The following is a 27,779-nucleotide window of genomic DNA, read 5'->3' as shown; positions in this document are numbered from 1 at the left end:
AGAAGGGCGTCTTGGCCCGGTCTGTCCTACAACAGTCGACCTCAAGGCAGCCGGGTCGTAAAAAATCACGCCATGCCAAAGATCACAACACGTGAGATGGCTAGGTGCCGTGAGCAAAGCTATATTGGTCACGAATGAATTGCATGGATAGCATGACGCGTGCCTCATGCGCCATGTTATCTGCCTTATGCGCCATCTTATCTGCCGTTAGCCATCATGATGACGTCACATAATCGTGTAAGGTCAGTGGATCACTGTGAAAACGACGCGTTGTTTGAGCCGGCGTTAAATCACAAAGAAAACAAGCGCTCAGGCTCAGGGTCCAGCCATGTCCGACCCCACGGACTGTATCGCAATATACAGCTCTCCGCACGGTAGCTGAAAACGCAAACAATGACATGGCACCGGCCTCGAAATATGTACATCGTCCCCTCTCGGTCGAAATGGCGAGCGACAGACTGTTGAAAGGCCACGGCTTCCGATTGAAAAAAAAAAACATTTGAAATTGATGTCCCATTCGGTCCGTCAAGATAAGGCGGGCGGCCCTCATTCTATATGGCAGAGTCAATCCAAAGCGCAGGGCTGATGCAGGTGGGGAACCGGCTGCAATGCTACCAAAGAGTTGGCCGGAGGTCAAGAGTTCCGTCACCACGACCACCAGCAAGAAAGGATAAGGGGAAATAATAATGAATCACCATGCGCAACAGAGCACGCTACGTGCCACCAACTGCCACAGGAGTTCCTCTTGAATGGGGCCCGAGGGTGCAGGTCCTGGGCAGGGATCCGCAGGACGTATAGAAGGAGGGGCCTGACTAACCTCACATCTGCGTGTCATCAGCCAGAGCCAGCCTATCCCTGGCGTCTGGCATGGCCGCGGCAGAGGGGTCAGACAGAGAGGAGCCGCCTGTTAGTCGGGCAGAGTGTTAGGGTCACCACCTCATCACCCACCACACGTCCGTCGGCACAAAAGCGACAAAAACAGCGGGTTCCGGCCACGCTTGACGCGGACACACAAACGTGTGCATCAGAAAGCGTTCGACCTCATTCATAATTAAGAACTGCTGCAGGAAGCTCAGCTGGCCGTAGCTAGCAAAATCATTAATCACTCCGAGAGTGCACAAAAGTGAAATATTAATTTTTAGTTGTCAGAACCCTCCAAAAAGCCAGAGACATTTTTAGGTATAAACCAAGGCTGTTCGGCCTCACTTCACTGTATTAGCTATATTCAGCCCGCCTCAACGAAAGATGTGAATAAGTCATTTTGGAAGAGCTAGAATGCATCGCTTTTGGCTTTGACGTAAATTTATCTTTGGCCCGAATTGTAGTTTTTGAAAGTTCGATGTCCGCGTGACCATTCATGTCTTACGATGAAGTAATGATTTCAGTGTAATGAGACTTCAACATGTCAGCCGCTTCCGTATCCACACCGAGTTCGCGCACTTCAAACGCAAGGGGTCCACTCACAGATATCAAGTGTCAAATCACATCTTTTAGTTCGAAATGCACTGGAGAAGCAGTATTATAAGTATCAACAAGTACAACGTAAGTATATCATAATTTTACAAGAAATCCGTATTACATATTTCTGGGACAAAAATACTTAAGTTATGGAAGTAGCTTTCATAGAAGATCACTTGCCCGGGTTCCTAACAGTTATCATTAGTCGATGCATGATCACAAAATTGAAGAACTATCCCCAGATCTTTAAAAAAGAGTCCTATAACTAATGTACGTTTTTAACTGCATTAATCACCGTCATAGAGCAACCAACGACCGTCATGTTAGAAGATTGGGATCGAATGTCACTGAACACGTACATTTTTATTTTTTCTAACAGCAATGTGGGCTGTTAAGCGCGACTTACTTGTTTCGCGTATGAATGAACTCCGCTACAGAAGGTAGCTGAGGTGGGAAGTTTCCCTACCTTTTGCCGACTTGAGCATGGCACCTAAAATTTATGCTTTAGTGCAGTGCTTGACGTTGGTGTGCACGAAAAAAGACTTCTGAGACACCCCATAAAACCCAAATAACCCCGTAATCTTTTCATCCGTGGAGCCTGTATGAGGGAAGGGACCGAGTAGCAGTGAACTTGGGAAAATACACGCATAAAATATGGCCATTGAAAACAGCTTTTCCCCTTGGACTCATGACGTTAGACCTTGCGAAAGCGAATGCGACCAATCAATTATATCTAGTGATGGATGCAAGAGACCATCGCACTTGAAACTGCTAAAACTCTCGCACGGCCCCGTCCCGCAGCTAGTGCAGATCTTCACTTACGAAGCTTCTTGAGCGAAGCGCTAGTGCCAGTTTTCTGCGTCAGCCTGGTGCTGCCGCCGCAGCTCCTGATGCTCCCTGGGGACAGCCAGAGGTCGTGTCAGATCGCGTACGGCAACGGGACCGACGCGCTTCCTGTCCGGGTTCAGCCGAGGGGCAGGCATCTGCGTTTGTAGCATTGATGGTCTGCAGTTGATAACTTGCCACCGATAGCACTACAAGGTACTACACCTAACGTACAGACGTCAATGCGTCAATGCGTCATTGGGAGCCATTGCACGGTCGTCGCAGTGGACTCCAGTCTTTGCGTCGTCCTCGTTTCGTCTGACGAGTCGTGGAGCATTTGGAAACGGTCGCGGAACGGACTGTGGTATCGGAAGCCATGTGGTGTCAGTCATACTCACGCCGCTCCGCGTCTGTGTGGCGGCAGAGCCCTGTCATGTCTGCACACCCCGTGTCGTCCTGAGTGTCACTCAGCCGGAGATGTCGGAACCCGGCCGAGGGGCAGTCTAACCGAGGTCAGGGGTGCAGTGAACGTCTCTGTGAAAACCACCTCCTTGCCGTCAGTCCACTCGTCAGTCAGAAAGTGAAAGAAGGGCAACATCGAGGGAGAAAGCGGTGAGAGAAAGATAAAAATGCAGAAACAGTCGAGAGACACGTTTAGAGAGGATGGAAACACATACATACATACATTACAACGTGCGTTCAGGCAAAAACATACACGTTAAGTGTCAGATGGATGGATAGATGAGCAGATGGACAGCCTGAAATATGAAGATAAATACATATACATATGCATGCATAGATACAACACTAGGGGAGAAAACAGCGTGAGCAAGGAATTTGATGCACGGTATATGATTGATCGATTAAAACCATTTGATACGACGCAACGTTCTCCAAGACTGTCTATTCGTGGCATTGTCCTCTTCGTACTACCCTTCGAAGAACCTCCCGCAACCATCTTTAATACCTGGGACCGTGCCTGGGCAGATACATTTGCGACTGCATTGAGGGGCTGACATGCCACCGCACGGCGCGCATGCAAAATGCCTCACCCGTCTTCACCGGACAATGTGTGGATGCAAAACGGCCCACTGAGCCTAAACAAGAAAACAAAGCGAACTACCGAGCAGTAAAGGGCAATGTTCTGCTGCAGGCGAAATAGACGCCGTTGAATGCTAGATTGAGCTGTGACCGCTACATACAGGACTTGCACTTCCGTTGTTACTTGTTGGAGTGACGATGGATGTCGTGAGTAACATTATTTTTCCATATTCGTGGCGGAAGTGTACTTTGTCAGGAGAAATGAGGTCATCCAGCAAACGGGCACGACAATCAAGACAGATTCGACTGACTGTCGCACTCGCATTCTCGGCTCTCAGCAAAACGGGTGAAGAAGGCGGTGGCCGCACGGGCGAGACTCAGTATTTCGTGGCCGTTTGGAGGGTTGGAAGCCCCCTTTCAAGTTCTGGCAACTTTTGAACTTCAAAGAGCAGGCCTACCAAATGGGCCTTATCTGAAAGCTGATTCATTTGATACAGCCGGAGCGATTTGTTCTCAAATCAGGTCGAGTCGTTGAATCGTGACGCCCCCTGTGAAGGCAAGCACGGCGACTTGTACCCCAGCGTGGTGTCCCTACTAGGGGGACTTTCTGCCATTCAGAGTCAGTCACTTGATCTCCTGTCACGTCTGGTCAGCTTCAGCAGTCACGTACATCACATGAGCTGTTTCGCGACCACGTCTGTCTTTTCGCTAAACTTCTGGTGAACATTCCTCTCCGCAAATGGACCATCTCTGCTCAAAAGCGGCACCCAAGTGTCGCATTCGTGTTACTGTAGACCAAGTGTAGCTGTTACTAGAACGGTACCAATAACCACCATTTGCGCTTTGGGACAATGCTCATTACGCTGCTGGCGCTGGTACGGTCGAAGAGAGGGGAGTAACCGACGTGAAAATAACGGCTTTGTTTGTGATGTAAGCTTTTAAGAAAAAGGGACCGAAAACGGTTAAGTTGAAACACAATTTGTAATTTATGGATTAATATGCCGTTGCTTATGCATAGGTGACCAGGATAGCCCACCGTTATACACTGCGGTACATCGAGCAGTACCGTCACACACTATCGAACCGCTAACGCCCATTTTAGGGACTGAAAGCTGTGAAGCCGCGGCATTCAGTAAGTGAAACAAAGTATAAAGTGAAAGCCATAGCGTGCCGAAAAGGGCGAGGAAATTATCCAGAAGAAGCGAGAGTCAATGAGTCCATGGAGAGATACTGAAATTAGCGAGAGAAGCAAAGCGGAAAACGCTGACGGGGAGAGAGAGGGAGAGAGAGAGGAGAGGAGAGAGAGAGGAGAGAGAGAGAGAAGAGAGGAGAGAGAGAGAGAGAGAGGAGAGAGGAGAGAGAGAGAGGAGAGAGAGAGAGAGAGGAGAGAGAGAAGGAGAGAGAGAGAGAGAGAGAGAGAGAGAGAGAGAGAGAGAGAGGGAGAGAGAAGAGAGAGAGAGAGAGAGGGAAGAGCGAGAGAGAGAGGGAGAGAGAGGGAGAGAGGGAGAGGGAGAGCGAGAGAGAGCAAGGGAGAGAGAGGAGAGAGAGAGAGAGGGAGCGAGAGAGAGGAGAGAGAGGGGAGAGGAGAGGGAGAGTGAGAGAGAGCGAGAGAGAGAGAGATGAGAGAGGAGGGGAGAGCGAGAGAGAGAGAGAGAGCATGCCCACGCGGCCGTGGTGTCACCTGGCGCGGCGGCGTGCCGGGAGGACAGTGATGCGGATTGGACGCTGATCCGACCCGACCGCAGCCGAACCACCAGACGGTGAGTGGAGGTGGCGTTGTGCCAGCGATCACCTACACCAGCTGGCTGGTGTCAGTGACATTTGACACCAGGACCAGACTAAGTGGTAGATTCGCGTCCAGCTCGTGCACGCGTGTTATAAGCTCCGATGAGTGTAAGCACGTACCAAGCCCGTCAGTGCACCGATAGCCAGTTTCGTAAAGCGAAGCTACAAGCTAAGTTTTTAGGCATCGCCGTGTAACCACATGGGCTTAATTTTAGCATGTGGCTTAAGGTTGAAATTAAGTGAAAGGTTATATCTGAGGGGCATAATCGAATGGGAAGAGTCGGTGAACTGTGCTCGGATGGGTGCGCTTTCAATGGCGGGTAAGTCGTAGATTCATGTTATGAAACTGGCTTGAGATAGTGCCCGCACCTGGTAGAGCGTGCCTGGTGAAGTCAAGACGGTGCAAGCGCGGGGCCCCAGCTCATCCCCCCCATCAGCACAGTGTCCCATAGAACGTGCCTGGCGGGGTCAAGACGGTGCTAGCGCGGGCCCAGCTTATCACCCCATCAGCACAGTGTCCCATAGAGCGTGCCTGGTGGGGTCAAGACGGTGCTAGCACGGGCCCAGCTTATCACCCCATCAGCACAGTGTCCCATAGATCGTGCCTGGCGGGGTCAAGACGGTGCTAGCGCGGGCCCAGCTCAGCACCCCATCAGCACAGTGTCCCATAGGGCGTGCCTGGTGGGGTCAAGACGGTGCTAGCGCGGGCCCAGCTCAGCACCCCATCAGCACAGTGTCCCATAGGGCGTGCCTGGTGGGGTCAAGACGGTGCTAGCGCGGGCCCAGCTCAGCACCCCATCAGCGCAGTGTCCCATAGAGCGTGCCTGGTGGGGTCAAGACGGTGCTAGCGCGGGCCCCAGCTCAGCACCCCATCAGCACAGTGTCCCATAGAGCGTGCCTGGTGGGGTCAAAGACGGTGCTAGCACGGGCCCAGCTCATCCCCCCATCAGCACAGTGTCCCATAGATCGTGCCTGGTGGGGTCAAGACGGTGCAAGCGCGGGCCCAGCTCATCCCCCCATCAGCACAGTGTCCCATAGAACGTGCCTGGTGGGGTCAAGGACGGTGCTAGCACGGGCCCAGCTTAGCACCCCATCAGCACAGTGTCCCATAGGGCGTGCCTGGTGGGGTCAAGACGGTGCTAGCGCGGGCCCAGCTCAGCACCCCATCAGGACCGTGTCCCATAGAGCGTGGCGCTTTGAGCTCAGGGCGGGATCAGCACGGGCCCATCTCACCAGGGCTTATTCGCATCCTACAGAGCGTGCATGGCGAGGCCAGGGCTGTGTCAACAAGTACCCACCTCACCCAATCGCCAGAGAACGGGGCCTAGGTCACGCGTGTTTAGCACGCTATGGAGTGCGGGCGACACATAGGACCGCGCTCGGTGATGTCACTACCAAAAGCTCAGCAGCCGTTAGTGTTTTTACGATTCATGCCACACCTAAAGCTATTAAACACAAAGATTATGTCTTGGTTCTTGACGCGAAAAAAGTATCGTCTTCCCCACTCGTCATTTAGTTTTGTATAGTACGCATCCTGTGGGTACGGCTGCGAGGGAACGCTCTCCTCAGAGGAGGAGCCTCCTTACACGCCAAAGGTCAGCCGTCACCTTCTGCTCCATCCAATCGCCGGATGGTGCCTGAGTAATTTGAAATGCACGTTATGGCCGGACCTCCTGACGTCCCAGCCTACGCCCACGAACTCCCACGGGGAGGAGACATCCTCGGCCAAAGGTATGACCTTCCAAAAAGAGACATGCACGCGGGCCACGTGCCCGCCACTCTGCTTCGACAGCCGACCACGGCCGGCCGGCGTCGGGCCGATCATTGGCATTTTCTCGAAACGGCAACGCGTGACGGCATGTTTCGACGGCCGTCACGTCATCCCCAACTGAGGGGGTCATTTGTGGGTCAGATTCCGTTGTAAGTATTCAAAAATAGTCGAAATGCTGTACATCCGGGATGATGCGCGCATAAGCTGTCTGGTCTATCGCGGCATAAAACTAGTGGGAGGGGGTGAGGGAGATCCAGTAAAGACAGGCAGGGCCACCTTTACTTGAGCTCACAGCGCACCCAGGCAGTCTGACCATGGAGCACAAAGGATGGGCCCAGCCCTGCAGCATGTGTAATAACTACGACCATCGATGTAGGGGAGACCAACTTGCCACGAAACTCCGCCTGAATGGTAACCCACCAACTTCGTACCAACATACCCCTCTGTGTCAGCATTCCAAGTTTTCAAATACGTGCGGCATTACTTCAAAATCCAAAAAGTTATCTGAAAGCTCATTACGATAGAGTTTATTGCAGATAGCCAATAGCACGGGCGGCGGCGTCGTTCCAGCGCGAGAGTACCTGTGTTGGCGAACTGAGAACGGCTCCGGCCGAGAAGTATGTTCTTGTAGCTCTCCCGGAACGAGGAACTCCGCGCGCCGTATGTGATGGGGTTCAGAGCTGAGTTCATGTACAGACACCAGTACGACTGTAAACAACGGGCTGAGTTCATGTACAGACACCCGTACGACTGTAAACAACGGGCTGAGTTCAGGTACAGACACCAGTACGACTGTAAACAACGGGCTGAGTTCAGGTACAGACACCAGTACGATTGTAAACAACGGGCTGAATTCAGGTACAGACACCAGTACGACTGTAAACAACGGGCTGAGTTCAGTTACAGACACCAGTAAGACTGCAAACAACGGGCTGAGTTCAGGTGCAGACACCAGTACGATTGTAAATAACGGGCTGAGTTCGGGTACAAACAGAACGATAGAAATACAGGAACGGTTCATGTACAGGTGCTTAACAACCTGGGCAGAGCTCAGGTACAGGTACCACACCGATACACTGGGCCGAGCTCGGGTACAGGCACTACAGCGGTACACCGAACCGAGCTCAGGTACGCGCACCGCATCGGTACGCTGTTCGGGTACAAGAGCCCTTACCACTAAAAAACAGGGTTGAGTAAGAGTTCACGCACGTGGAACAGTCATCAAGTCAACTGAAATGCCATGTGGAATTCAGGTACAAGCAGTAGCATCGCCGAAACGCTGTAGTGTAGACTACAAAACACTGTAGTGTACACTGCAGTACGGTGTTCCAGCACTGTAGTGTACAGTCCGTTACAAGCACGGGATTGACTGAGTTCAGACACGCATCAGGAAATTGAAACAAAAGGGCACCAAGCAAAGCAAATTCGTGTGGTGATATCCGTATGACTGTAGTGCAAGTCCGGCCTCATGCGCATGTGTCAGTTCGACTCATTTAGCGTACAGACTGTATATGACAGCTAATTATACGGCACGCACGTGTTCGTAACAGTTTGTGTACACGACAGCCCTGGTAGCCTTAGTGCTTTTTCAGACGGATGTTGTTTCGGTGTCGTATATCGAGAATGAACACACGCCAAGTAGAAACCAGCAATACATTTCCCGTCCGATCAGGTAAAATGGGACGTCGTATCTCAAGTCCTTTCGACGCGCAAGCCATGAAGGTCGGGGACCGACGGATCTCTCGTTCAGCTATGCGCCACCATCCCTGTGGAAAGGATCCCACATGGTTTGGAGGTTTTTCGTCGTTTCCATAACCGAGCCTTTCGCAATATCGGCACACCAGCCAAAGCGCGCCGCCAAACGTCACGCTATTCCCCCGGTACTCTCGGCTCCACGTGACGTGTGACTCATGTCCTGGTGGAGCGTACCACGCTACGTCCGACGTAACAGCGGACGTGACGCCGGCGTGACGCGGGACGTGCCGTGACCTCCGACAGGGGCGGGCCCCGAGCAGCGCGGCGACGCAGTGTCCGTCGTTATCGGCTGTCGGCGGCGGAGCAGATAACACACGCCGACAGCAAGCAGCTGCCGGCTGCTCACAGCTTCAGAGCCACATGATAAGCGCACGGACATGTCTGGTGATGACACTCCCAGGCTGGTCAGCTCCAGACCCGCGTGATAAGTGCACGGACATGTCTGGTGATGACACTCCCAGGCTGCTCAGCTCCAGACCCACGTGATAAGTGCACGGGACATGTCTGGTGATGGCACGCCCAGGCTGGTCAGCTCCAGACCCACGTGATAAGTGCACGGACATGTCTGGTGATGACACTCCCAGGCTGGTCAGCTCCAGACCCGCGTGATAAGTGCACGGACATGTCTGGTGATGACACTCCCAGGCTGCTCAGCTCCAGACCCACGTGATAAGTGCACGGGACATGTCTGGTGATGGCACGCCCAGGCTGGTCAGCTCCAGACCCACGTGATAAGTGCACGGACATGTCTGGTGATGACACTCCCAGGCTGGTCAGCTCCAGACCCACGTGATAAGTGCACGGACATGTCTGGTGATGGCACTCCCAGGCTGGCGCGCACCTTCCTGCCATGCTTGTTTCAGTTTTGCTGTTTGGTGCGGTAGGGTCCTTAACTCTCGCAGGCATGATGAGAGAGCAGCCCGGGAGAGGGAAAATGTAACCACGATTCCATGACTCAAGCCCAGAGGTAAAGTGCACCGTTACGAATGCTGACAGTTTTGTGAGGCTGGTGATAAACGATGGAAACGAAAAGAAACGCATGTCATGTACCTCTCGACACGATTACCACGATGTACTAATAGTGTCGGGTCGCAACGAACTGGTGATGTCTTGTTACCAGCACGAGATCATACGAACTACTGTACGAGATCATACGAACTACTACTGAACTGCGAGAGGGCTCGCTTATCCTGTATTACGGCTGCCGATGCCATTGTCGTGCCCGTGAAATAAACAGCTCAGAACTTACTGGCAAGTTATATGCCAGTAAGGCAAGTTAATGGCAAGTTAGATGCCTTTGGAATCCACCCTAATTAGTTGTTATTCTTGGTCGAGCTCGGCTTTCCTGAACGGCGAGCATTCTTGGCATTCCACTGATTAGCGCTCACGCATCGATTCGCGAATAACATCAACATGGCCGCTGCGGCTGATGAAATGGATAAGCTTGCAATTGGTTCACACTTGACTTGAGGGCGATCGCGTTCTTCACAAAATGTGTCAGTATTTTGTTTGTCACCGGATATCATTTACACATGATTGACAAAAATGCAGGTATTGACGCACGCTTAAATATTTCTAGCTTAATCCCCATGTTTTGGGCTTAAGGAGCTCGCTCGCACGGAGGTCATTTTCTAAGACGTCATTGGCCGCGTACCAATTGATAACTGGCTTCCCCGTCAGCCATACGGCGCTGAGGTGGTCGCGTGGTTTGAACATGATACATCAGCCTGCACTGCCGTTGGTTTTCAACAAACATGTCCCCGAGCCTAGTAAATGTGCGGCCATGCGCCGGTCCTGCTGCACGCAATGCCGCATCACGTGTCCCCTTCCTTTTTCAGTTCCATCGTGTCAGTCCGATGCTGCTGCGATCCCCGCTGGTGGAGCTCTGGGTCCGGCTCTGACTTATATTATGCAGAAATTGACAATTTAAGAAAGGTATGTTTTTTAGGCCTAACGAATGTGATGGAATGCTGCACGAGCATTATGCAAACAGTGTGCAGATTGGGTGCAAATCGTGGCCTTTGGGAAGCTGTTGGTATAGGTGTGGACATGGGTGGGGTACTAAGCCAATAACGAGCTGCGGCTTTAAATTCCACGCGTTATGTTGTAGGTTTCCGTAATTCATCCACATTATATGCCTAAATTTTCGAACGGTAAACGTGTGAATAACGGCAAATAAAACATATTTGGAGCAGGTAATCACAGGCACTGGCTGTAGAAAGATCTCAAGCACACGGTTAGATTGGGAAGGAAGAAAGTCTCCGTGAAAGTCTGGAGCTTGAGGTGCGAGCACACTTGCAGCCACTGTCGTTCCTACGTCAAATGTGGGGGACACAAAGCAAACATATAATGCGGTACCACGCTCAAGAGCTGCAGCGTTGGCGTGGCTGCGACACCAGCTGGGGAGAATACCCAGGCGCATGTGGATAAGTTCAGCTTTCGCATTTTAGTCCCCCGCATCGCTAGCAAAACCTTTCCATAGTTTCTGCTGCTCAGGGTCACAGCACAACGCTTCAGCGCCCCATGCTGAACTAGGCGCACGCCTGCTGATCCACACTTACTGTTGGTTCTACGAGGCCAGCCGTGGCAGGTGTGAGAACGCGGTCATCGAACGGACAGGGGGCTGCGCCAGATTTAAACATGCTGCACAGTGCTGTATCTAAGACCACGGTGACATGCCGTCCCCAAACGCATGTGCTTGCCTGAGGCCCGCGTAGTAGAGAGCCGACATGTCATTGTGACGAATGGACATGTGACTGTTAGGACGGCATACTTTGCGACGGTTTATATTCCGGGAGCAGTGCATACTATACACTGAGCAAAGACGGTCAACTGGCCGAGGGCGTTAGGAGACGGGTAAAATGATGGAAGGATTTTGCCATGATTTTGCATGACATGTCGCGATTGCATGCATTACGATGTCATGATTACATACATAAATATGTGCTTAATGCTCACTTAAAACACAAAACCATGTAATACCTAACAAACAGGAACTGAAGGTCCTTCTTCCTCGCGTAAACAAAAAAAGCCCAACAAGATCTTAGAGCCGAAATTCATAGCTACTCGGAAGATGAGGTCAGGATCTTCGCAGCCATCTCTCCTTGGTCTGTGCTGTGTCCTCTCTAATGCGTCGAGCTCAATTTTGAGCACTCAGACAGCAAAGACGCGAGCCGGCGCCGACAGCTATTCTCGCAGTGTTCCAGACTGCTGAATCCATATGCACAAGCAGTCAGTGTTGGTGGAGGCCGCATGCCATCAGCGATGCCCGAGGCCCCATCCAATTGGCGCTGCCCGAGTTCACCTTGTATAGTGCTATAGTTCCATTTTGCATCATACGCTGGCTTAGCAAGCTGTACGTTTCGTGTTATGTTAGTAGCTGATATAAAGACAATAGGATCATGTATTACAAAATTATCCCCCAAAACACGTTTGGTTGTTGTCAACACAATTCTGTTTTATCAAATCAAAACATGAAAACGGCCTGTCATAAAAACCCAGGCAATCATATACAAATATGTCACGCATGTCAACATAGTCGTCTTGTATCATACCAAACCGTTAAACAGGGTGAAGCGCGTTCCGGGAAATGGTTCCCTGCCTTATCGCAACCAGTCACTGTTATCCATTACAACACGCCATAAGTCCAATGTTGAATGTTGACTAGAACTGAATCGCCGGAGGCTCTAGACAGTAATATAATAATAATTTGGTGGGCAGTTCCCGTGGGCGGGCATAGTTCCCGAAATATCTTCCTTTGTGAATGGTGGCGAGGAGCCGTGTGGAGTTTTTTTTTTATTCATGTGGGCGCAATTTCCGGGGAGAAGACGTGTCAGAACAGAGGTGACGGCAGCCTTGCCTACCAAACAATAAGATCGGGAAAAAATTATTGGCCGGCTGTTGCATACGGCACGAGATATTTACAGCCTCGCATATGTAATGGCATTTCAGTTCTGCACAAAGGCTCACGAAAACCATTTAGCTGGCTGATTTAGTGGTCGCGCTTTATTGCCTGTGTGAGGTCGATGTGAAAGGCGGCTAGCACATCCATCTCAGGTCAGGACAGCCCGGGTCCCCGCGCGGTGCGGCGTGTATTGACGTGAACGAGACGCCGTCCGGGTTAAGCAGGCGCGGACGGCTCTGTCGTCAGCACGCTCGTCAACCTTGGCTCCCTCAAGCACACGCCGTCACCAGCAGCCTCGTCAAGCTTGAGTCACTCCACCACACGCGGTCGCCAGCAGTCTCGTCAAGCTTGACTGTGGCCAGCAGTTTCGTCAACCTTGACTGTTGCCAGCAGCCTCGTCAAGCTTGATTATGGCCAGCAGTTTCGTCAAGCTTGACTGTTGCCAGCAGCCTTGTCAAGCTTGACTCACTCCACCACACGCGGTCGCCAGCAGCCTTGTCAAGCTTGACTGTGGCCAGCAGTTTCGTCAAGCTTGGCTGTTGCCAGCAGCCTTGTCAAGCTTGACTCACTCCACTACACGCCGTTGCCAGCAGCCTCGTCAAGATTGACTCCCTCCGGAATACGCCGTCGTTAGCACGCTCGCCAAGCTTGACTCCCTCCAGCACGCACCGTCACTAGCAGCCTTGTCAAGCTTGACTCCCTCCAGCACACACCGTCGCCAGCACGCTTGTCAAGCTTGACTCCCTCCAGGTTACGATTAGGAGTTGAGGATCAGCTAGTGGCTTCAAAGCGAACTGGAAACGTTCGCTGGTGTAACCATCATTTTTTACCAACTTTGCTGTCATCGTTTTCGCTGACCTTCAATACTGTCATGATATGATGTTACTGCTAAAAAGTTCCAAGCTGGTAAATTTTGTCTTGAATAGTTTAGAACCTATTTCCACATGCTCCAAGCTTAAAAGGAACCTCTTCCAGCCGGCTTCAAGAGCTAAAAACACTATGGTTTCTAAACACAGTTTGAGATGTTCCCTCAGAGCGAGAGGTGCAGAGGCTTTCTGAGGTCCAAAATACGCGGCACACACCATGAACTGAATGTAGATCTGTTGGAATGTTATTGAGGTTCCAACACCCTATCAGTGAGCTACACCCTACAATACCCAGCCTTTCATGCCACCGGAAAAAAACTGAGTGCTTGCCAAAAATTAACCATCATTTCGGAGTTTGGAAGCACAACGCCTCACCTGATGCTTCGTTTTCAGCGCTTTAGCTTCAAAGCAAATGGAAAGGTTCTCTTCTGAGACGTTCCTTCGCCTTCCATGGGTGGAAGAACGCCTCAGATATTGCGGATACCCAAACCTTATACTCCATAATCAAGTTTTATATTGATACCTTACTTCATCTTTATAACGACGCTATAAAGTTCGCCGACACTACACAATTCTTGGCACTGGTTCCTGTTGCGTGCGTCTTTGGCACGAGTTCTGGCATTTTTCATAGGATCTGATCAAAGTACAGGCGATTAAGTACCATAATGACGTCAATAGGTGACCTCTGGTAACACGTTCTGCTCCAGAGTTTATTTCACACTTATGCATGCTTTATTCACAGACTCCATTTTTACGGTGAGATACCATTTTTGCAACAAGCTCGAAATAGTTCAAGCTTCATCTCATCTTAGATCCTAGGTCGTGACAAAATGACTGACACAATCGAGCGCTGAAAGTGCTTCGCGACTTCAGGACATGCATCATGTTCATTCACGACGATTTTGGACTACAGCTTGCCGACAAATTGCACGATGTGTCGCAAGCTTGTCGGTGATCAAATACATTTGCAGGCAATTTTAAGTAGCACCCCTTTAACGCACAATATGGCGACAGGACAACGTAGATATCACACAATAAGAGCGCTTTATGATCGGCCTCCGGCTTTGGGTACTTTGGGTATCATGGTTAGGTACAGAACCGTCCAAAAGTGTTGACATGACCTGACCTCAAATTGAACTTGGTCAATAAACGTGCACAAGTACATTTTAGTATGTAGCAGGCATCTTGAATTAACCATTTAGGCTTCATTTAGATTCAGCATAGCTGCGCATTAAAAATTAACACGCGCTCGGGTGGGGGTCAGATTGCCCCCCAAAGATTTTCCAGAATGGCTTCAAAGTGGCGCGGCGTAGCCGCGCCAAATTGTACATAACTGTAGACAATTAAACGGCGGATCGTTTGATACAAAAAAGATGTTCCTTGCTAGGTTGCTGCCCTATGGCAGGTCAAAGTCAGGCCATGGTTTAAGCGAAGGCAATTTCTAGGGAATCGTTCAATTTAATGCAACAAAGGCGTCTTTGACGCAGCCATACATCTCTGATATGCTTTCTTAGCCAGCACAAATATTGAATGAACAAATTACGTTGACCTAAGGTCAGGTATGAAGGTCATCCCAAGATTAAAACCAGCTTGTTTTATTACTCTAGGGTTTGCTGTATTGGATAGTTTCTGTTGCTCATTTAGAATTTATTGATAGCAGAAACCGCATTTCACATCTTCCATTGACTTGTCAGAGGTCAAAATAGGTCAATGACCTGAGATAACCCAGGTTGACATTTTGTTTTTAGGAACATACTGCCTAGCGCAATCTTTTTCGCTTATTCAAATGCAAAACTCAGAGCAGTCTCGCATGATTTTGGTCACCATGATCTTCAAAAGGTCAAACAAGGTCACTGACATTAAATGACCTTGCGACCTTTTGCTTAGAAACAGACATCTAGGTTCTGGGGGTTCGGAGACCGTCCCGGAATTTTACGTTGTTTGACCTTATTCAACCTGAAGGTTACGACCTAGGAACCTCAAACTTTGACCTAAGTGAGTTCACGTGCAGGTCAATACACCTGGTAAATTTGGTGTATCTAGCCTTCTTAGCTCCCGAGATCTCAGCGGGGTCAGTTTAACCCCTCCCCCCCATCCGAGCGAATGTATCAAGCCGGCCGCCCGGGCGTGTGTTAATGAAAGGAGATCGCAAAATCGTGGTATTCCACCGGATCTTTACGTTACCAATAACATACGGATCACCATGCTTACATGTGCTGAGTTAGCATGATTCAGAGGTATCAATTTCCGTTTGGATCAGCCTGATTCGTTCATCGGCTTCGGAATTACGCATTGGAGGCAATCTCCTTACAACCACAAAATGGAATGACAACCGAAAAAAGCCTGGTTATCAGGTGGGGTGTCTGAGCATTCGGCTGTTGTTATCAGCCCTGCCCACCGACAAATTGCACAAGCGGGTTTCCAGAGGAGCTACAGATCACACGGAGTCAAAATAGCAGGGAAAGTCACGCCCACGGTAAATCCCAAAATAAACAGTGATGCCCGCAAAGGGGCATCATAGAAAGCGGCGCACATCCAGGTAACGATGAGACTCGATGGATGATGAGTCACAGCACACACGATCAGGTTCGCGGTGGATCAGCAAAGAGTTCAGTTCATAGTAGGGCTCATGATGTTTTTAAAATATTCCATCTGAATATTTTGAATGGATGTATGTCTGGGATCAGAGCGCACGCTAAGCAGTGCTTTTTGTGTGAGCCCTAACTCCTACCATCCGATCGCGTAATTCCAGGTGAACTGATGTGTGAAGGGGGAGTCTGACCACCGATAGATTTGATAATAAGCGAGTGGCGAGTTTAATTCATGATGGTATTCGTGATAAGTGGAAAGGTTTCCAAAACTCCAGCGCGCAGCCCAGCCAGGCCGGGACAGATTGAATTCGCTCCCAGAGCCTGGCGCGGAGTTCGACTCACGAGGTCCTCACGTGAAGATGCCGTTCAACTTACGATGGGGTTCATGATGAGCGGAATGCGGTCGGTGGCGAGCACCAGGCCGGTGGAGTAGACGATGTACGGCACGTGGCAGAGCAGGAAGCAGGCCAGCACCAGGAACAAGGTGACGGCGATGCGCTGCTGCTGCAGCAGCCGCCGACGCTCCGCCATGTTCGACGTGTCACGCATCCTGGGCGCGACACAGGCAGCTCTTAGCGGGGGGAGTGACATGTCTTGAGCACGACACAGGCAGCTCTCAGCCGGGGAATGACATGTCTTGAGCACGACACAGGCAGCTCTCAGCCGGGGGAGTGACATGCCTTGAGCACGACACAGGCAGCTCTCAGCTGGGGGAGTGACATGTCTTGAGCGCGACACAGACAGCTCCCAGCCGGGGGAGTGATGTGTCTTGAGCACGACACAGGCAGCTCTCAGCCGGGGGAGTGACATGTCTTGAGCACGACACAGGCAGCTCTCAGCGGGGGGAATTACGTGTCTTGAGCACGACACAGGCAGCTCTCAGCCGGGGGAGTGACATGTCTTGAGCACGACACAGGCAGCTCTCAGCGGGGGGAATAACGTGTCTTGAGCACGACACAGGCAGCTCTCAGCGGGGGGAGTGACATGTCTTGAGCACGACATAGGCAGCTCTCAGCCGGGGAGTGACATGTCTTGAGCACGACACACAGCTCTCAGCGGGGGAATAACATGTCTTGAGCACGACACAGGCAGCTCTCAGCGGGGGGAGTGAATGTCTTGAGCACGACACAGGCAGCTCTCAGCGGGGGAGTGACATGTCTTGAGCACGACACAGGCAGCTCTCAGCGGGGGATGACATGTCTTGAGCACGACACAGGCAGCTCTCAGCGGGGGGAGTGACATGTCTTGAGCACGACACAGGCAGCTCTCAGCTGGGGGAGTGACATGTCTTGAGCACGACACAGGCAGCTCTTAGCGGGGGGGATAAACGTGTCTTGAGCACGACACAGGCAGCTCTCAGCGGGGGGGAATAATGTGTCTTGAGCAAGACACAGGCAGCTCTCAGCTGGGGGAGTGACATGTATTGAGCGCGACACAGGCAGCTCTCAGCGGGGGGAGTGACGTGTATTGAGCATGACGTGGACGCCTCTCAGAGCGAGAAGTGACACCAGCCATCCTGTCAGCTGTAGCGGAGTATTGCCAACAGGTGAAGCTATGCGCAGCTCGCGGTGATGTTTACAAAGCCTGGCGCGCATACATCCCCAGGATGGAGCTGTGGCGAATGAGTAGATGATGAAGTAGAGCAGGGGTTATGCAGTGACACAGCATTCAAAAAGCAGTGAAAGGTGGTAGAGACGGAATATCACAAAACCTGATGACATTTTCCTTTTTTCTTAAACGAATATTCACTTAACGAGTTTTTGGTGTTCTCTGAAGCTATCCAATGTCCAAATGGCCAAGCGACTTCACGCTCAAAATTATAATTTCCTATCGAATGCGCGCGATGCTTCAAGCCCCGGCGCGCGCATCCCAGTCCTGATCCCGTCTGGTCTCGAGCTGTTAAGCCTCGATTACATCAAGGTGATCCTAGTGTGACCTCTGGACAGATGTGAGCAAACCAGTGTCACTGGACGACGTCGCCCCGTTTCGCCCAGGAGAAAGTGATCGCGTCGTAAAACCAGATTCGGAGACGAGAATTTCGTTACCGATCTGATATCACTTCTCTGGCGGATTGCATAGTAAAATATAGTGATGCCTGTAGTGAAATGCAGGCCTTTTAAGCGAGCCTGTATTCTCGTCATTTACACTGAATACGAACATGGCTGGCAAAAGTTAAAATGAGAATCAAGAACAAGTAAACAACTTTGTAACCGTCAACACAGGAAGGGTTGAATGTCGTAAAAAAGATAATGCCAGCACGCTCTCTCTCCCTCTCCCTCTTTCTCTCTGCCTCCGACCTTTCAACTGCCTAAATATAGCATGGAACCCGGGGCCGTGTTTTATCAGAATAAACTAAATATTTGAGAGGGCAGCATACCTGCCGAGATGGTCTCGAATCTTGAGGAAGATCCTGGTGTAGCAGAAGAACATGACGATGAGCGGAAGGAAGAAGTTAACCGTGCTGTTGACCGCACTGTGGACGAGCTGCTTGGTGTTGTGCGGAATCTCCGGACCGCACTGGGTCGCTCCGGCCTTATATACTGCAGAGAAGGACACCGACTTTACGCTGACACCGAATCACCGAACACCGGCTCCATAGGATGCAGGAGCTGCCGCGTTTCACAACACCGATTACCCATGTCACCGGGCAGGACATTGGCGTGCTTCTGCCAGCGTCGCGACTCTGCCAGCGTCACCAAACTTGCCGCGACCGATACAACGCAATCCGCACGCAGATAAGCCGTGGTAATGGCCTTATTCCTCGGAGAAAAAAAAACAGGAGAATGGACATATAGATGCATTAACATTTCCGGCCGCATGTCTTTATCGAAAGGAAAGCAGAAGTAAATATAAACGAATGGCAGAGTGACCCAAACAAGTACTAACTGCTGCTAATCGTTTCGATAAAGGCATGTTGCCGAAATATCAGCGCATTCATATCTCCACTCTTCTGGTTTTTCTCCGCGGAATAAGGCTGTTGCTACTGTCTTATCTATGTGCATAATTTTTTCCGCAAATGCACTTACAACTTATGCAAGCTGCACGCAGTGTATGGGATTCGAACACAGGCCTCTTCACACAAAATGATCAGGCGACCGAGGTGCCGCTCGCGCCTCACCTCTTGACACCGAGCGCACGTAACCGGGGCAATCTTCGCGCAGCTCATGACAACTTACGCACAGAATAATTGGTCATTCAGCAGTCCAAGTCTCACCTGTGTGGGTGAGTTCCAGCTGGGGCGTCAGGTTGTACAGAATGGACCAGAGCCAGCCGGCAGCGATGAGGATCAGGATCTTCCTCCGCGTCATGAAGCGGCTGAAGGGCCTTGTCATGCTGATGTACTTGTGGATGCTGCAGCGCAAGGTTAGTCTCTTCAGCGGAATAAACCTTGCTCGGAGGACAAGCATACGCGGCGTCGATAGTTAAGGAAACAGAGTTCAAAGGGCCGCATTACGCACACCTAGCCCGAATGTGCTCATAAACTGACTGGGCTGGGCATAAACTGGGCCTATGGCCGTTTTGTAGGCACATGACAGGCTGTGTTGACGTTCATTTCATAGCCTTACGGATTCAGATTTCAAGTCCATTTATCTGTTTACATTGTCCTCGACTGTACTAAGCAGGCATAAATGCGGACAGCCGCCTTTATGACACAAACAAGCACCCAAAAAGCACACACAAAGAGCACACAAAAACACACAAAACATTACACCAGCCTGATGCCACTGGACGGCACTATCGGCTGTCCAGTCATCGACCAGAGGACCAGACGACAGCAGCACCATTATCAGCACAGCCGCCATTCATGTCGTGGAGTCAACAGGCAGACGCCCGCGGCATGAGTCTTCACAACGAAGCCACTTACGCGGCCTCCGCCTTTCCGTCCGGGACACATGGCCCGTTTGTTTCCCGAAATAGCCGACAGGCGGCGTGCCTGCGCAACGGCGGCGTTTCCGTTCCGGGAGCCGGGCGAAGGCGGTCGCGGGCCGCGACCCAGGGAGGGGGACCGGCTGCACGCAGCCGGTCGGCACACGCCACGATGGCGCGTCGCTGTCCTCATCACGTGATGACCGAGTGTTGGACGTTACGAGCGAGCCGGCGCGACAACCGCCAGAGCCACAATTAGACGGGTCTAATCAGACGAGGGCAGGCGAGCGATAGACGGGTCCCTATCGCCGCCGACTGGTCCACCGCCGCTGAGCGCGTCTTTAGGCGCCGCTGCGGACCGGTCTGCCAACGCTGACGGGTCTGTAGGCGTCACTGCGGACCGGTCTGCCACCGCTGACGGGTCTGTTCGAACGCAGACGGGTCTGCTGCCACTGAGGCGCCTGGCCGTGCGCCATGGATGACGTCATTACGCGTCATCTATAGACGCGTTAAAAATTCATCGCCTCCCCTGCCATGCTTCAGTTTCATAGTTTGTTTATTTGCATTCAGGGAAGGCCTGTCCTTCTGGTTCTTACTTAAACACAGCGGGACATTAACTCGCAATGCTCGTTTTTCCCGTGTCCGTACGAATACGGGAACGGCCGAAGAGTGAAGAGCGCGATGCACCAAAGATTGAGTTTGTGGCTATCTGCGTGCACGATACCGTTCGGCATGCTGGGGGTCCACTGTGGCATGCCAAGGAGGCGTAACTGATGCAGTGAGGTCGGTGTTTACCCCAACAGCGTGCTCCCCCTCCCCCATAGACGCAACCGTGTCTTACAAGTTTTTTATGGTCCGTTTCTGTTTTGGTGCCATTTCTTTACGGCCACAGCACAAAAATGGTCCAGCCTACACGAAAGCCACTGTGACCAGGACGCACCGGCCTCATTGGTAGTTACGCTCCAAGGCTCCCTTGATTACAGTCGGCGCCGGCTCACTGCAGCCGCCGGAGGCCGACCGGCGGCGCTCGTTTGCCCGCCAGACGTGCGGGCCCGTGCTGGCCGCCATCTGGCCAGCCCGGGTATTGCGCGGTCCAGTCCGGGTGCCGTGAGCGCGCCTTAGACCGTACTACGGGGCGTGCTAAGAGTGGGTGGGGCCCAAGAAAGATTTTAGCATGCGGAACGCCCAGAGAGGTGGCCCGACGCAAGACCCCAGTGCCCAAATTTAGTCGAAATTTCTTTTGAGAAAGAGGACACGGCACGCTCGCTTTCCGTAGCTCCTTGGGTCAGGCCATGACGTGCAGGTTGGTGACTGATACCTTAGCATGATTCAGTCCATTTGATCCAGTTCGTACGTCCGATCACGTTCGTATATTATGGCTGTTTTCTGACGGCGGGTCGTGGAGGAGATCCGGGCCCGGGTGCTCAACTGGGCAGCTGCCAGCTGATGTATGCGATATGCTGCAGCTGCCAGCTGATGTATGCGATATGTTCGCAACGCCAGTTTGGTATCACTCGCGCAGCTTATGCCTCTGATGGTCCTGGCTGTTAACAGCATCGTGGCGTACTCGTTTATTCTTCCTCCTGGGCAGCCGCCCGCCATTCCGCCTGCGTTATCTGCCACCGGTTACGCCTTGAACCACACGCACATGAACAACTTGAAATGCTAGCGGAACTCCATCACGCTCTTCATGCTACATGCTGGCTACATTGCACAATGGCCTGTCTCATTGTGCAACGTTCGGAGATAGGGGCTGGCAGGAAACGGACGTCGTTTGCTGCATGCTCCGCTATCGCTGCGCGCACTGAAATGAGACCGAGTGGATGGCGCATTCATCGGAAGTCTGACCATCCGGTGTCTTACGAGGACGATAAAGTGAGCATGGCTTGCCCCGTCTCTCTTGCATTTGGTCGCAATTTGCAGATTAATAGTCATCAAGGCTCGCCGATAAATATAGTTTTGCATGCCTCGAAAGTTGCAGCACTTGCAGGCTTCTCACTTATATGTTGCTTTTTCTCCCATTTTTCACTGCCAATGCTACGTCATTTACACAAGGTTTTGGCGTTGATATGGGCCCTTTGAAAAGCAGATATTGTTACGCAAAGCGACTAAGGAATTACTTGAATCCATTTCTGACCGGTGGGCCGAGAAATGTATAAAAGCATGTCCATCGAGCTACATATGTTGGGGTTTGATAGCTTTATCTTGCCAAGTCGTATTTTCGTTTATTTTTAAAACACTGTTTTTTCCAAGCACCGAGGGAAAGCAACATTTATTCAAGCCAGAGCCACCTGTGCTTTCTATGACTGAACTCTGTTTCTGTGCGCTGGCTAACCACTGCTCTCATGCACTGGCCGAGCTCAGCTTCAAGAACCTAGCTGCATCTGAAACCTAAGCAGAGAGAGAATATTTACTACGGCACGCACCGTGATAACCAGCTGCATCTAAGATCTCACCAGATGAGCAGCCTTTACCTATAATGTCATCCCACATGCATTACGTGTTCAGCTTTGTTTTTCCCCACGTTTCACTATCGTGAAGACATCGCCTCCGACCACTCACTCAGGCGGATTCCACCGCCGAAATTTTGACGTCGACCTGTCACCACATCAGTTTGGGGTCACTCTATTGAACTTAAACGAGAGAAACGGGCGTCGTTTATCGAGTCATCTGGCCCGAGCTGTCCATCACACGGTCTTTTTCCTCAGATATTTCGCCACGCCAGGCCGTACCACATATAGCGAAACGTTTTTGTTCAGTCATCTGTGCTGCCATCGGGTCGCAGTGTGGCGGCAGCTGCCCAACGAGACGAACCCGGGTGAGCTGGCTGAGCTGTCTAAACGACGCTCCGTTAAAGGACCAGGCTCCAGCTTTGACTTAGTTGACTTTGAAGTTCGCCGACATTTTTACAGCTGGGCGGTTGTTTTGCCTCGGAGCATTTGCATGACAGCACACTTGGTATCGTAAAGATGCCTTACTTAAAGATACCCCGTTCACTTGCTGAGACGTTGACATAATTTGGACGGAAGTAAGTGCCTAAATGTGTTAGAGCCTGGGCAGTGTGACTCGGTGCGTCAAATGGAAAGAAGAACGACGTGCACGTGACATAAGCATGATGCAATTTTCATCGAAAGACAAAAGCATCCATGTGGTATGTAAGCCTCTTGACACGGGAGCAAAGATGTTGACACGGGAGCAAGAAAGATGATGATCATACCACCAGCTCTCACGCAATCTCAGTCGACACTCGTGCGATGCACACAACCAAAAACAGCATTTTGTTCCTCACGCACCCGGGTAGCCGGTTAAATGCGGCATGGTCTGCTGGAGGTCAATTTGATGCTCTGGGGGCTGAAAAATTTAGAAAGCATAAGACACCAAATTCAGAGGCAGGCCTATAAGTAAGCACATTTCTGTGATATTTTAGGGTCCTTAGATCGTGACCTTAGTGTCAGAAGGACTAAACAAGGTCAAACTCCAGATCGGTTTGCAAAGTGCCATCAGACCTCTTCACACCGTCATCTTGTACATATATGTTTCTTATAAGAAAAATATAAATGTGTTCATAGCACATCTGTTACCTTCTGTGGCCTTTATAATGTAAAATCGACTGGGCACGATCAAAAATTATTTCAGTTTTTGAAAGTACAGTTGGTGTTAAGCACTACCGCTCACGGCATCCTCCTCACTGCAAAAGTTCCACTGCATTCATTTCAAGTCAGTGACTTTCCCTGACTTTTATAAAGCTGAAATCGATCTTTTGATGTCCTTGTGTTCCCAGAGCTCGAAATGAGCGTCCAAAACACCACATAAAGCAGGCTGTCCGGTTATGAAATTGTCTGTTTTTTACCTTGATCTGACCTTAATACCTTACCCAGGATCAACAGAATCAGTTCTGATCCTTATTTCAATTGTCTATTTGTATAAGAAACCATATCAGAGGCGACTGACTTCATGTTACACTCAGATGTTGCATCATATTAAACGTTTCTCTTGGAGTTTTCTTCGCCAACAGCCATGACCTAACTTACGCGCTATAGGCCAGCGATCTTACGAGCTATATCTGTTTTGCTTCGTCGAAAGATTGGCTTTTCAATTACCGACAGCCAGACGAAGCGCCGTTGGTGTAGTGGTGCTATGCAAGATACCCGTTCTTGCGACCCGGGTTTTCTTTTTCACCGGTTTTGTCGGAGGCCAAGCAGTTCGAAGATTATTATGGAAAAGTCCTAACGTCAAATACCCCCCCCCCCCCGCAACCGAGTGCATGTTACGAAACACTCGCAGCAAGGATTGCGTTGCAAATCAGTGCAAGCTGGAATTTCTTCAAACGGAACATCTCTCTGCGTGAGACAATTTGGACGAGGCACCTCCTCTGCGTGGATAATCTAAACGTGACGTATGTTCGGCCGCCCTCTGCTGACATGGTCTTCTGAGGATCATCGCGCACCATATTGCCTCTCATGTGTTCCTTCGTCGACCTGGTCTAATTAATTTTTGAGACTTTTGAGCCGAGGCACAACGCTCTCTCGGCCGCCAGACTGGCTCCGTACAGCGCTACGCCGAGTTCATCACATGAGGGGAGGGAACGCTCTCTCGGCCGCCAGACTGGCTCCGTACAGCACTACGCCGAGTTCATCACATGAGGGGAGGGAAGCGAACCTCGTTGCGGTGCTTCTGGATAGCTGCTAGCAATATAGAGCAGGCAGTGTGAGATGAAGTGACTGACATTTTGAAAAGACATACCTCACAGCAGAATGGAGCAATATTTTTCAGTTTTATTAATAAAAGCATTCCAGGACACACATACACACACGCACACACACACACACACACACACACGCACACACACACACACACACACACACACACACACACACCACACACACACACACACACACACACACACACACATATATATATATATATATATATATATATATATATATATATATATATATATGTATATGTATGTATGTATGTATATATGTATACCAAAAAGCAAGAAGTGATCTCTAATCAGAAGCATGGCATGCCCTGCTGGACACCGCCAGCCCCGGGTCTTTGAACTAAACACTGCCAATTGTATGTGCTTATGGTGCAGGAAATTGGACCAAATAATACGCGAGAATCTTAAAAGATTTTTATTCATGTCAAAAAAGCTGAACGTTCCCAAACAATACGGGCATCTGTTTCGAACCCAGTCACCAAAAGGCACTGGGCAGAATCACACGTGTCGAAGGAAGCACCATCGCAAGTCCGACACACCACGTGGCGACAGATTACGTGGTCACTCAGCTCTGCGTGCGCTCACAAACCGCGAGTCTTCCCGTGGCGCGTGACACGTGCCGACGGCCTGCGACACGTGCCGACGGCCCGTGCAGTACGTGCCGCGCTTAGCGTCGGGACCGCACAGCATACCACCGTGTGGGACGGAGACCGTCCTATGATTGGTTGTCCAACCGTCGACCAAATGAGTCAACCGGTGGCCGCTGCTGGCAGTGACGTCAGAGGAACGGCGTGACCGCGCCGGCGGGCCAGATCGCCTTTCATGGCGTCTGATCTGCTTCGGTTCGCCAATCAGAAGTGTTTGCTCTCGCCGCAGCAGGAGAAACCTCCACCAAGCTTTAAAAGCAAACACAAATTGGTGCGAATGGGCTTGGTATGAGCCAATAGTACACCTTTGCAGATACTCAATAGAAGAAAACGAAACGAGAATACTTAACATACGGCTCTCGGCAAGAACGCTTCTCGCGCAGAAACACCTTTGGATGAAAGCGTTCATTAGGTCACCATGTGAATTGCCTGAAGGGAGAACAAATGCATGTCGCGGATGTTTAGCAGAATAAAGTATTCCTCTCTTGACAAATTCCCTCCGCATAAATGTAATCGAATTGATATTCGTGCAATAGCGTTACACTCAGCTGTAATTCCTATCCTGAATGGGCTGTCTAGGTCTACGCATGTGCGAGGCATTCCATCGCGTTATGCATGTGTGTGGGTGAAGACGTAAATGTTTGGTAAGCAGGTATTGCAGTCTATATAAAGCTGGATCTTCCGCGGATGTTGTAACGTAGTGGAATAATGGTAAGACGTTAACTGCCATAACAACTTCTTTCTAATATTCAAACCATTTTGAATTTTTCAGACTAACGTAAGCTCAGATCCTAAACCAACTTCGGCGCATTCGGGAGCTGGTCAAAAATGCAAACCGGCCAACAAATGCAAACCTAAATGAATTCACAACATTAGCGGGCAGAAACGGACCGGCATCTACTGCAAACTGGGCAGCTACTCTGATCACCCACTCAGGCTACGAAATCAGCTGAGCTCATTTTGTAACAGCTTGCGGGTGCCGTCTTTTCCGGCCATTTGTCAAAGCGTTGAGCGACAAAAGGCGGTTGGCGACCGCCGAGCTCCGCTCTGTGCGTTGCAGGCACCAGAGAGCACCGCCCGCCCCACGTGGCAAAATGAGCGCTCCTTCCCTGACCTCGGCCGACCGTCACGTGCCACCAGCGGAGTCAGGGCAGCGGCGCGTGGACCTCGTGCCGCGGGTGGGAGCGGCGCCGGGACGGCACGTGCCACCAGCGGAGTCAGGGCAACGGCACGTGGACCGGCACGTGCCGTCGCGGCCCAACACGCTCGCTGCGCCGTGAGGAGTGCGGCGTGTGACTTTGCCGCCCTCAGACCGCGGGCGGCAGGACGCGCCGGTGGAGCGGAGGCACGCGGCAGCCGTCTAGCGGGTAACGGCGGCGTGCCGGGCGGCTCGGGTCGGCTGATTACGCTGAGTGCGCCCCCATGCTTCGCCCGCGACACGCGTGTGCCGCGTGAGTGACGGCATGATTCCGCCGTGAGACGCTCACTGCAGACGTACTCAGGTAAAGCAGCATAAGCTTATGATCTTGCGTTTTCAGACTTGGTATTGTATATTACGCGTTGGAAAAGTTGCAACCAGTGAGCTAACTTCGCAAGTTTATTATCACTGGCGCTTTTCCTTAGCCGCGGGAGTCCAACCCAGCTCCACAAGCCTTTATGTGAATGATGAGGCGTAAAAACGTAGTTAAAAAGCATGAAAAAGGAAAGGCGTACCCAATTTCGCGTTACCAAGCTACATAACACGTAGCGTCGTCTGCCGCCTGCTCTGCTTGCAGTGTGCTTTCCGTTATCACTATTCCAGTTTCATTATGCGTGCTATCGGTACTATTATCATGGTGAGGATTGCGGAAAACGCCAGTAATTTCGGGGTTGGGGCGAGGCGGGGCTGGTCCCAGGCTCAACATGCGTCCCAGGTCACAGGGGAGGTCACAGTCACCACTGAAGTATCGCTGATCCAGGCACGTCACCTCCTGCCGCCGTCAAGACCGAGCGAACGGCGGCTGAATGCATCAGGCAGTCAGCAAGCCTTGCCGAAGGTCAATTGTGGCCAGCGTGCCACACGAGCGGCGAAATGAAACACTCACAGATTAGTGAGGTCGCGGCGCTGGGGGCCGGACAAGAGGCATTGCAAACACAGTGCCTGTTGATAGCAGGCCACGAGTCTAATGTTAAACTCCATTAGGGCGGCCATGTCGGCGGCAAACCCGGGCTGTATTTGGTAGGGTGACTGTTAAAGGTTTCCCAACCAACACACGTTGAGCCCCAGACTGAATGTCGCACGCGAGTGGCGGCCGGTTCTGAGAGGCGGCTGGGGGGGGGGGGGGGGGGGGGCAAACCACCACAACCGCACGGGGTGTGGCTGCCCAGGCGCCGGTAGTGCCAGCATGCATGGTAGCTTAATTAATACATTGAACGCAAGCCATCCACGATTGCGAAAGCTTGTGCGAGTTTGTACCGTTGACCGTGGTGAAGAGGGTTATGAGGAGTTTGTGTAAGTTGAGTGAGGTTGATACTTCCAAGACCTTTTCATATTTCACACCATC

At 51.3% G+C, this 27,779-nt stretch overlaps 1 protein-coding gene across 1 annotated transcript in view; it reads right to left on the bottom strand.

Moving 5' to 3' along the window:
• Window positions 1-818: 818 nt before the first annotated feature.
• LOC119105425 (melatonin receptor type 1A) overlaps window positions 819-27,779 on the bottom strand; it is a 40,635-nt gene continuing 13,674 nt past the window's right edge. The window contains exons 2-7 of the mRNA XM_037228890.1: window positions 19,211-19,347; window positions 18,374-18,536; window positions 16,372-16,546; window positions 7,462-7,588; window positions 2,281-2,355; window positions 819-904 (exon numbers count right to left, since the gene is read on the bottom strand). Coding sequence (XP_037084785.1) covers window positions 819-904; window positions 2,281-2,355; window positions 7,462-7,588; window positions 16,372-16,546; window positions 18,374-18,536; window positions 19,211-19,347 — 763 coding nt within the window. The remainder of the gene's footprint in view (window positions 905-2,280; window positions 2,356-7,461; window positions 7,589-16,371; window positions 16,547-18,373; window positions 18,537-19,210; window positions 19,348-27,779) is intronic.

The sequence above is a fragment of the Pollicipes pollicipes genome, unplaced genomic scaffold (genome assembly GCF_011947565.3).
Source record: "Pollicipes pollicipes isolate AB1234 unplaced genomic scaffold, Ppol_2.1 Scaffold_6138;HRSCAF=7277_pilon_pilon_pilon, whole genome shotgun sequence".
Taxonomy (NCBI): Eukaryota; Metazoa; Arthropoda; class Thecostraca; order Pollicipedomorpha; family Pollicipedidae; genus Pollicipes; species Pollicipes pollicipes.
Note: the sequence above shows the minus strand (reverse complement) of the source record. Positions and strands in the feature narration are given on the sequence as shown.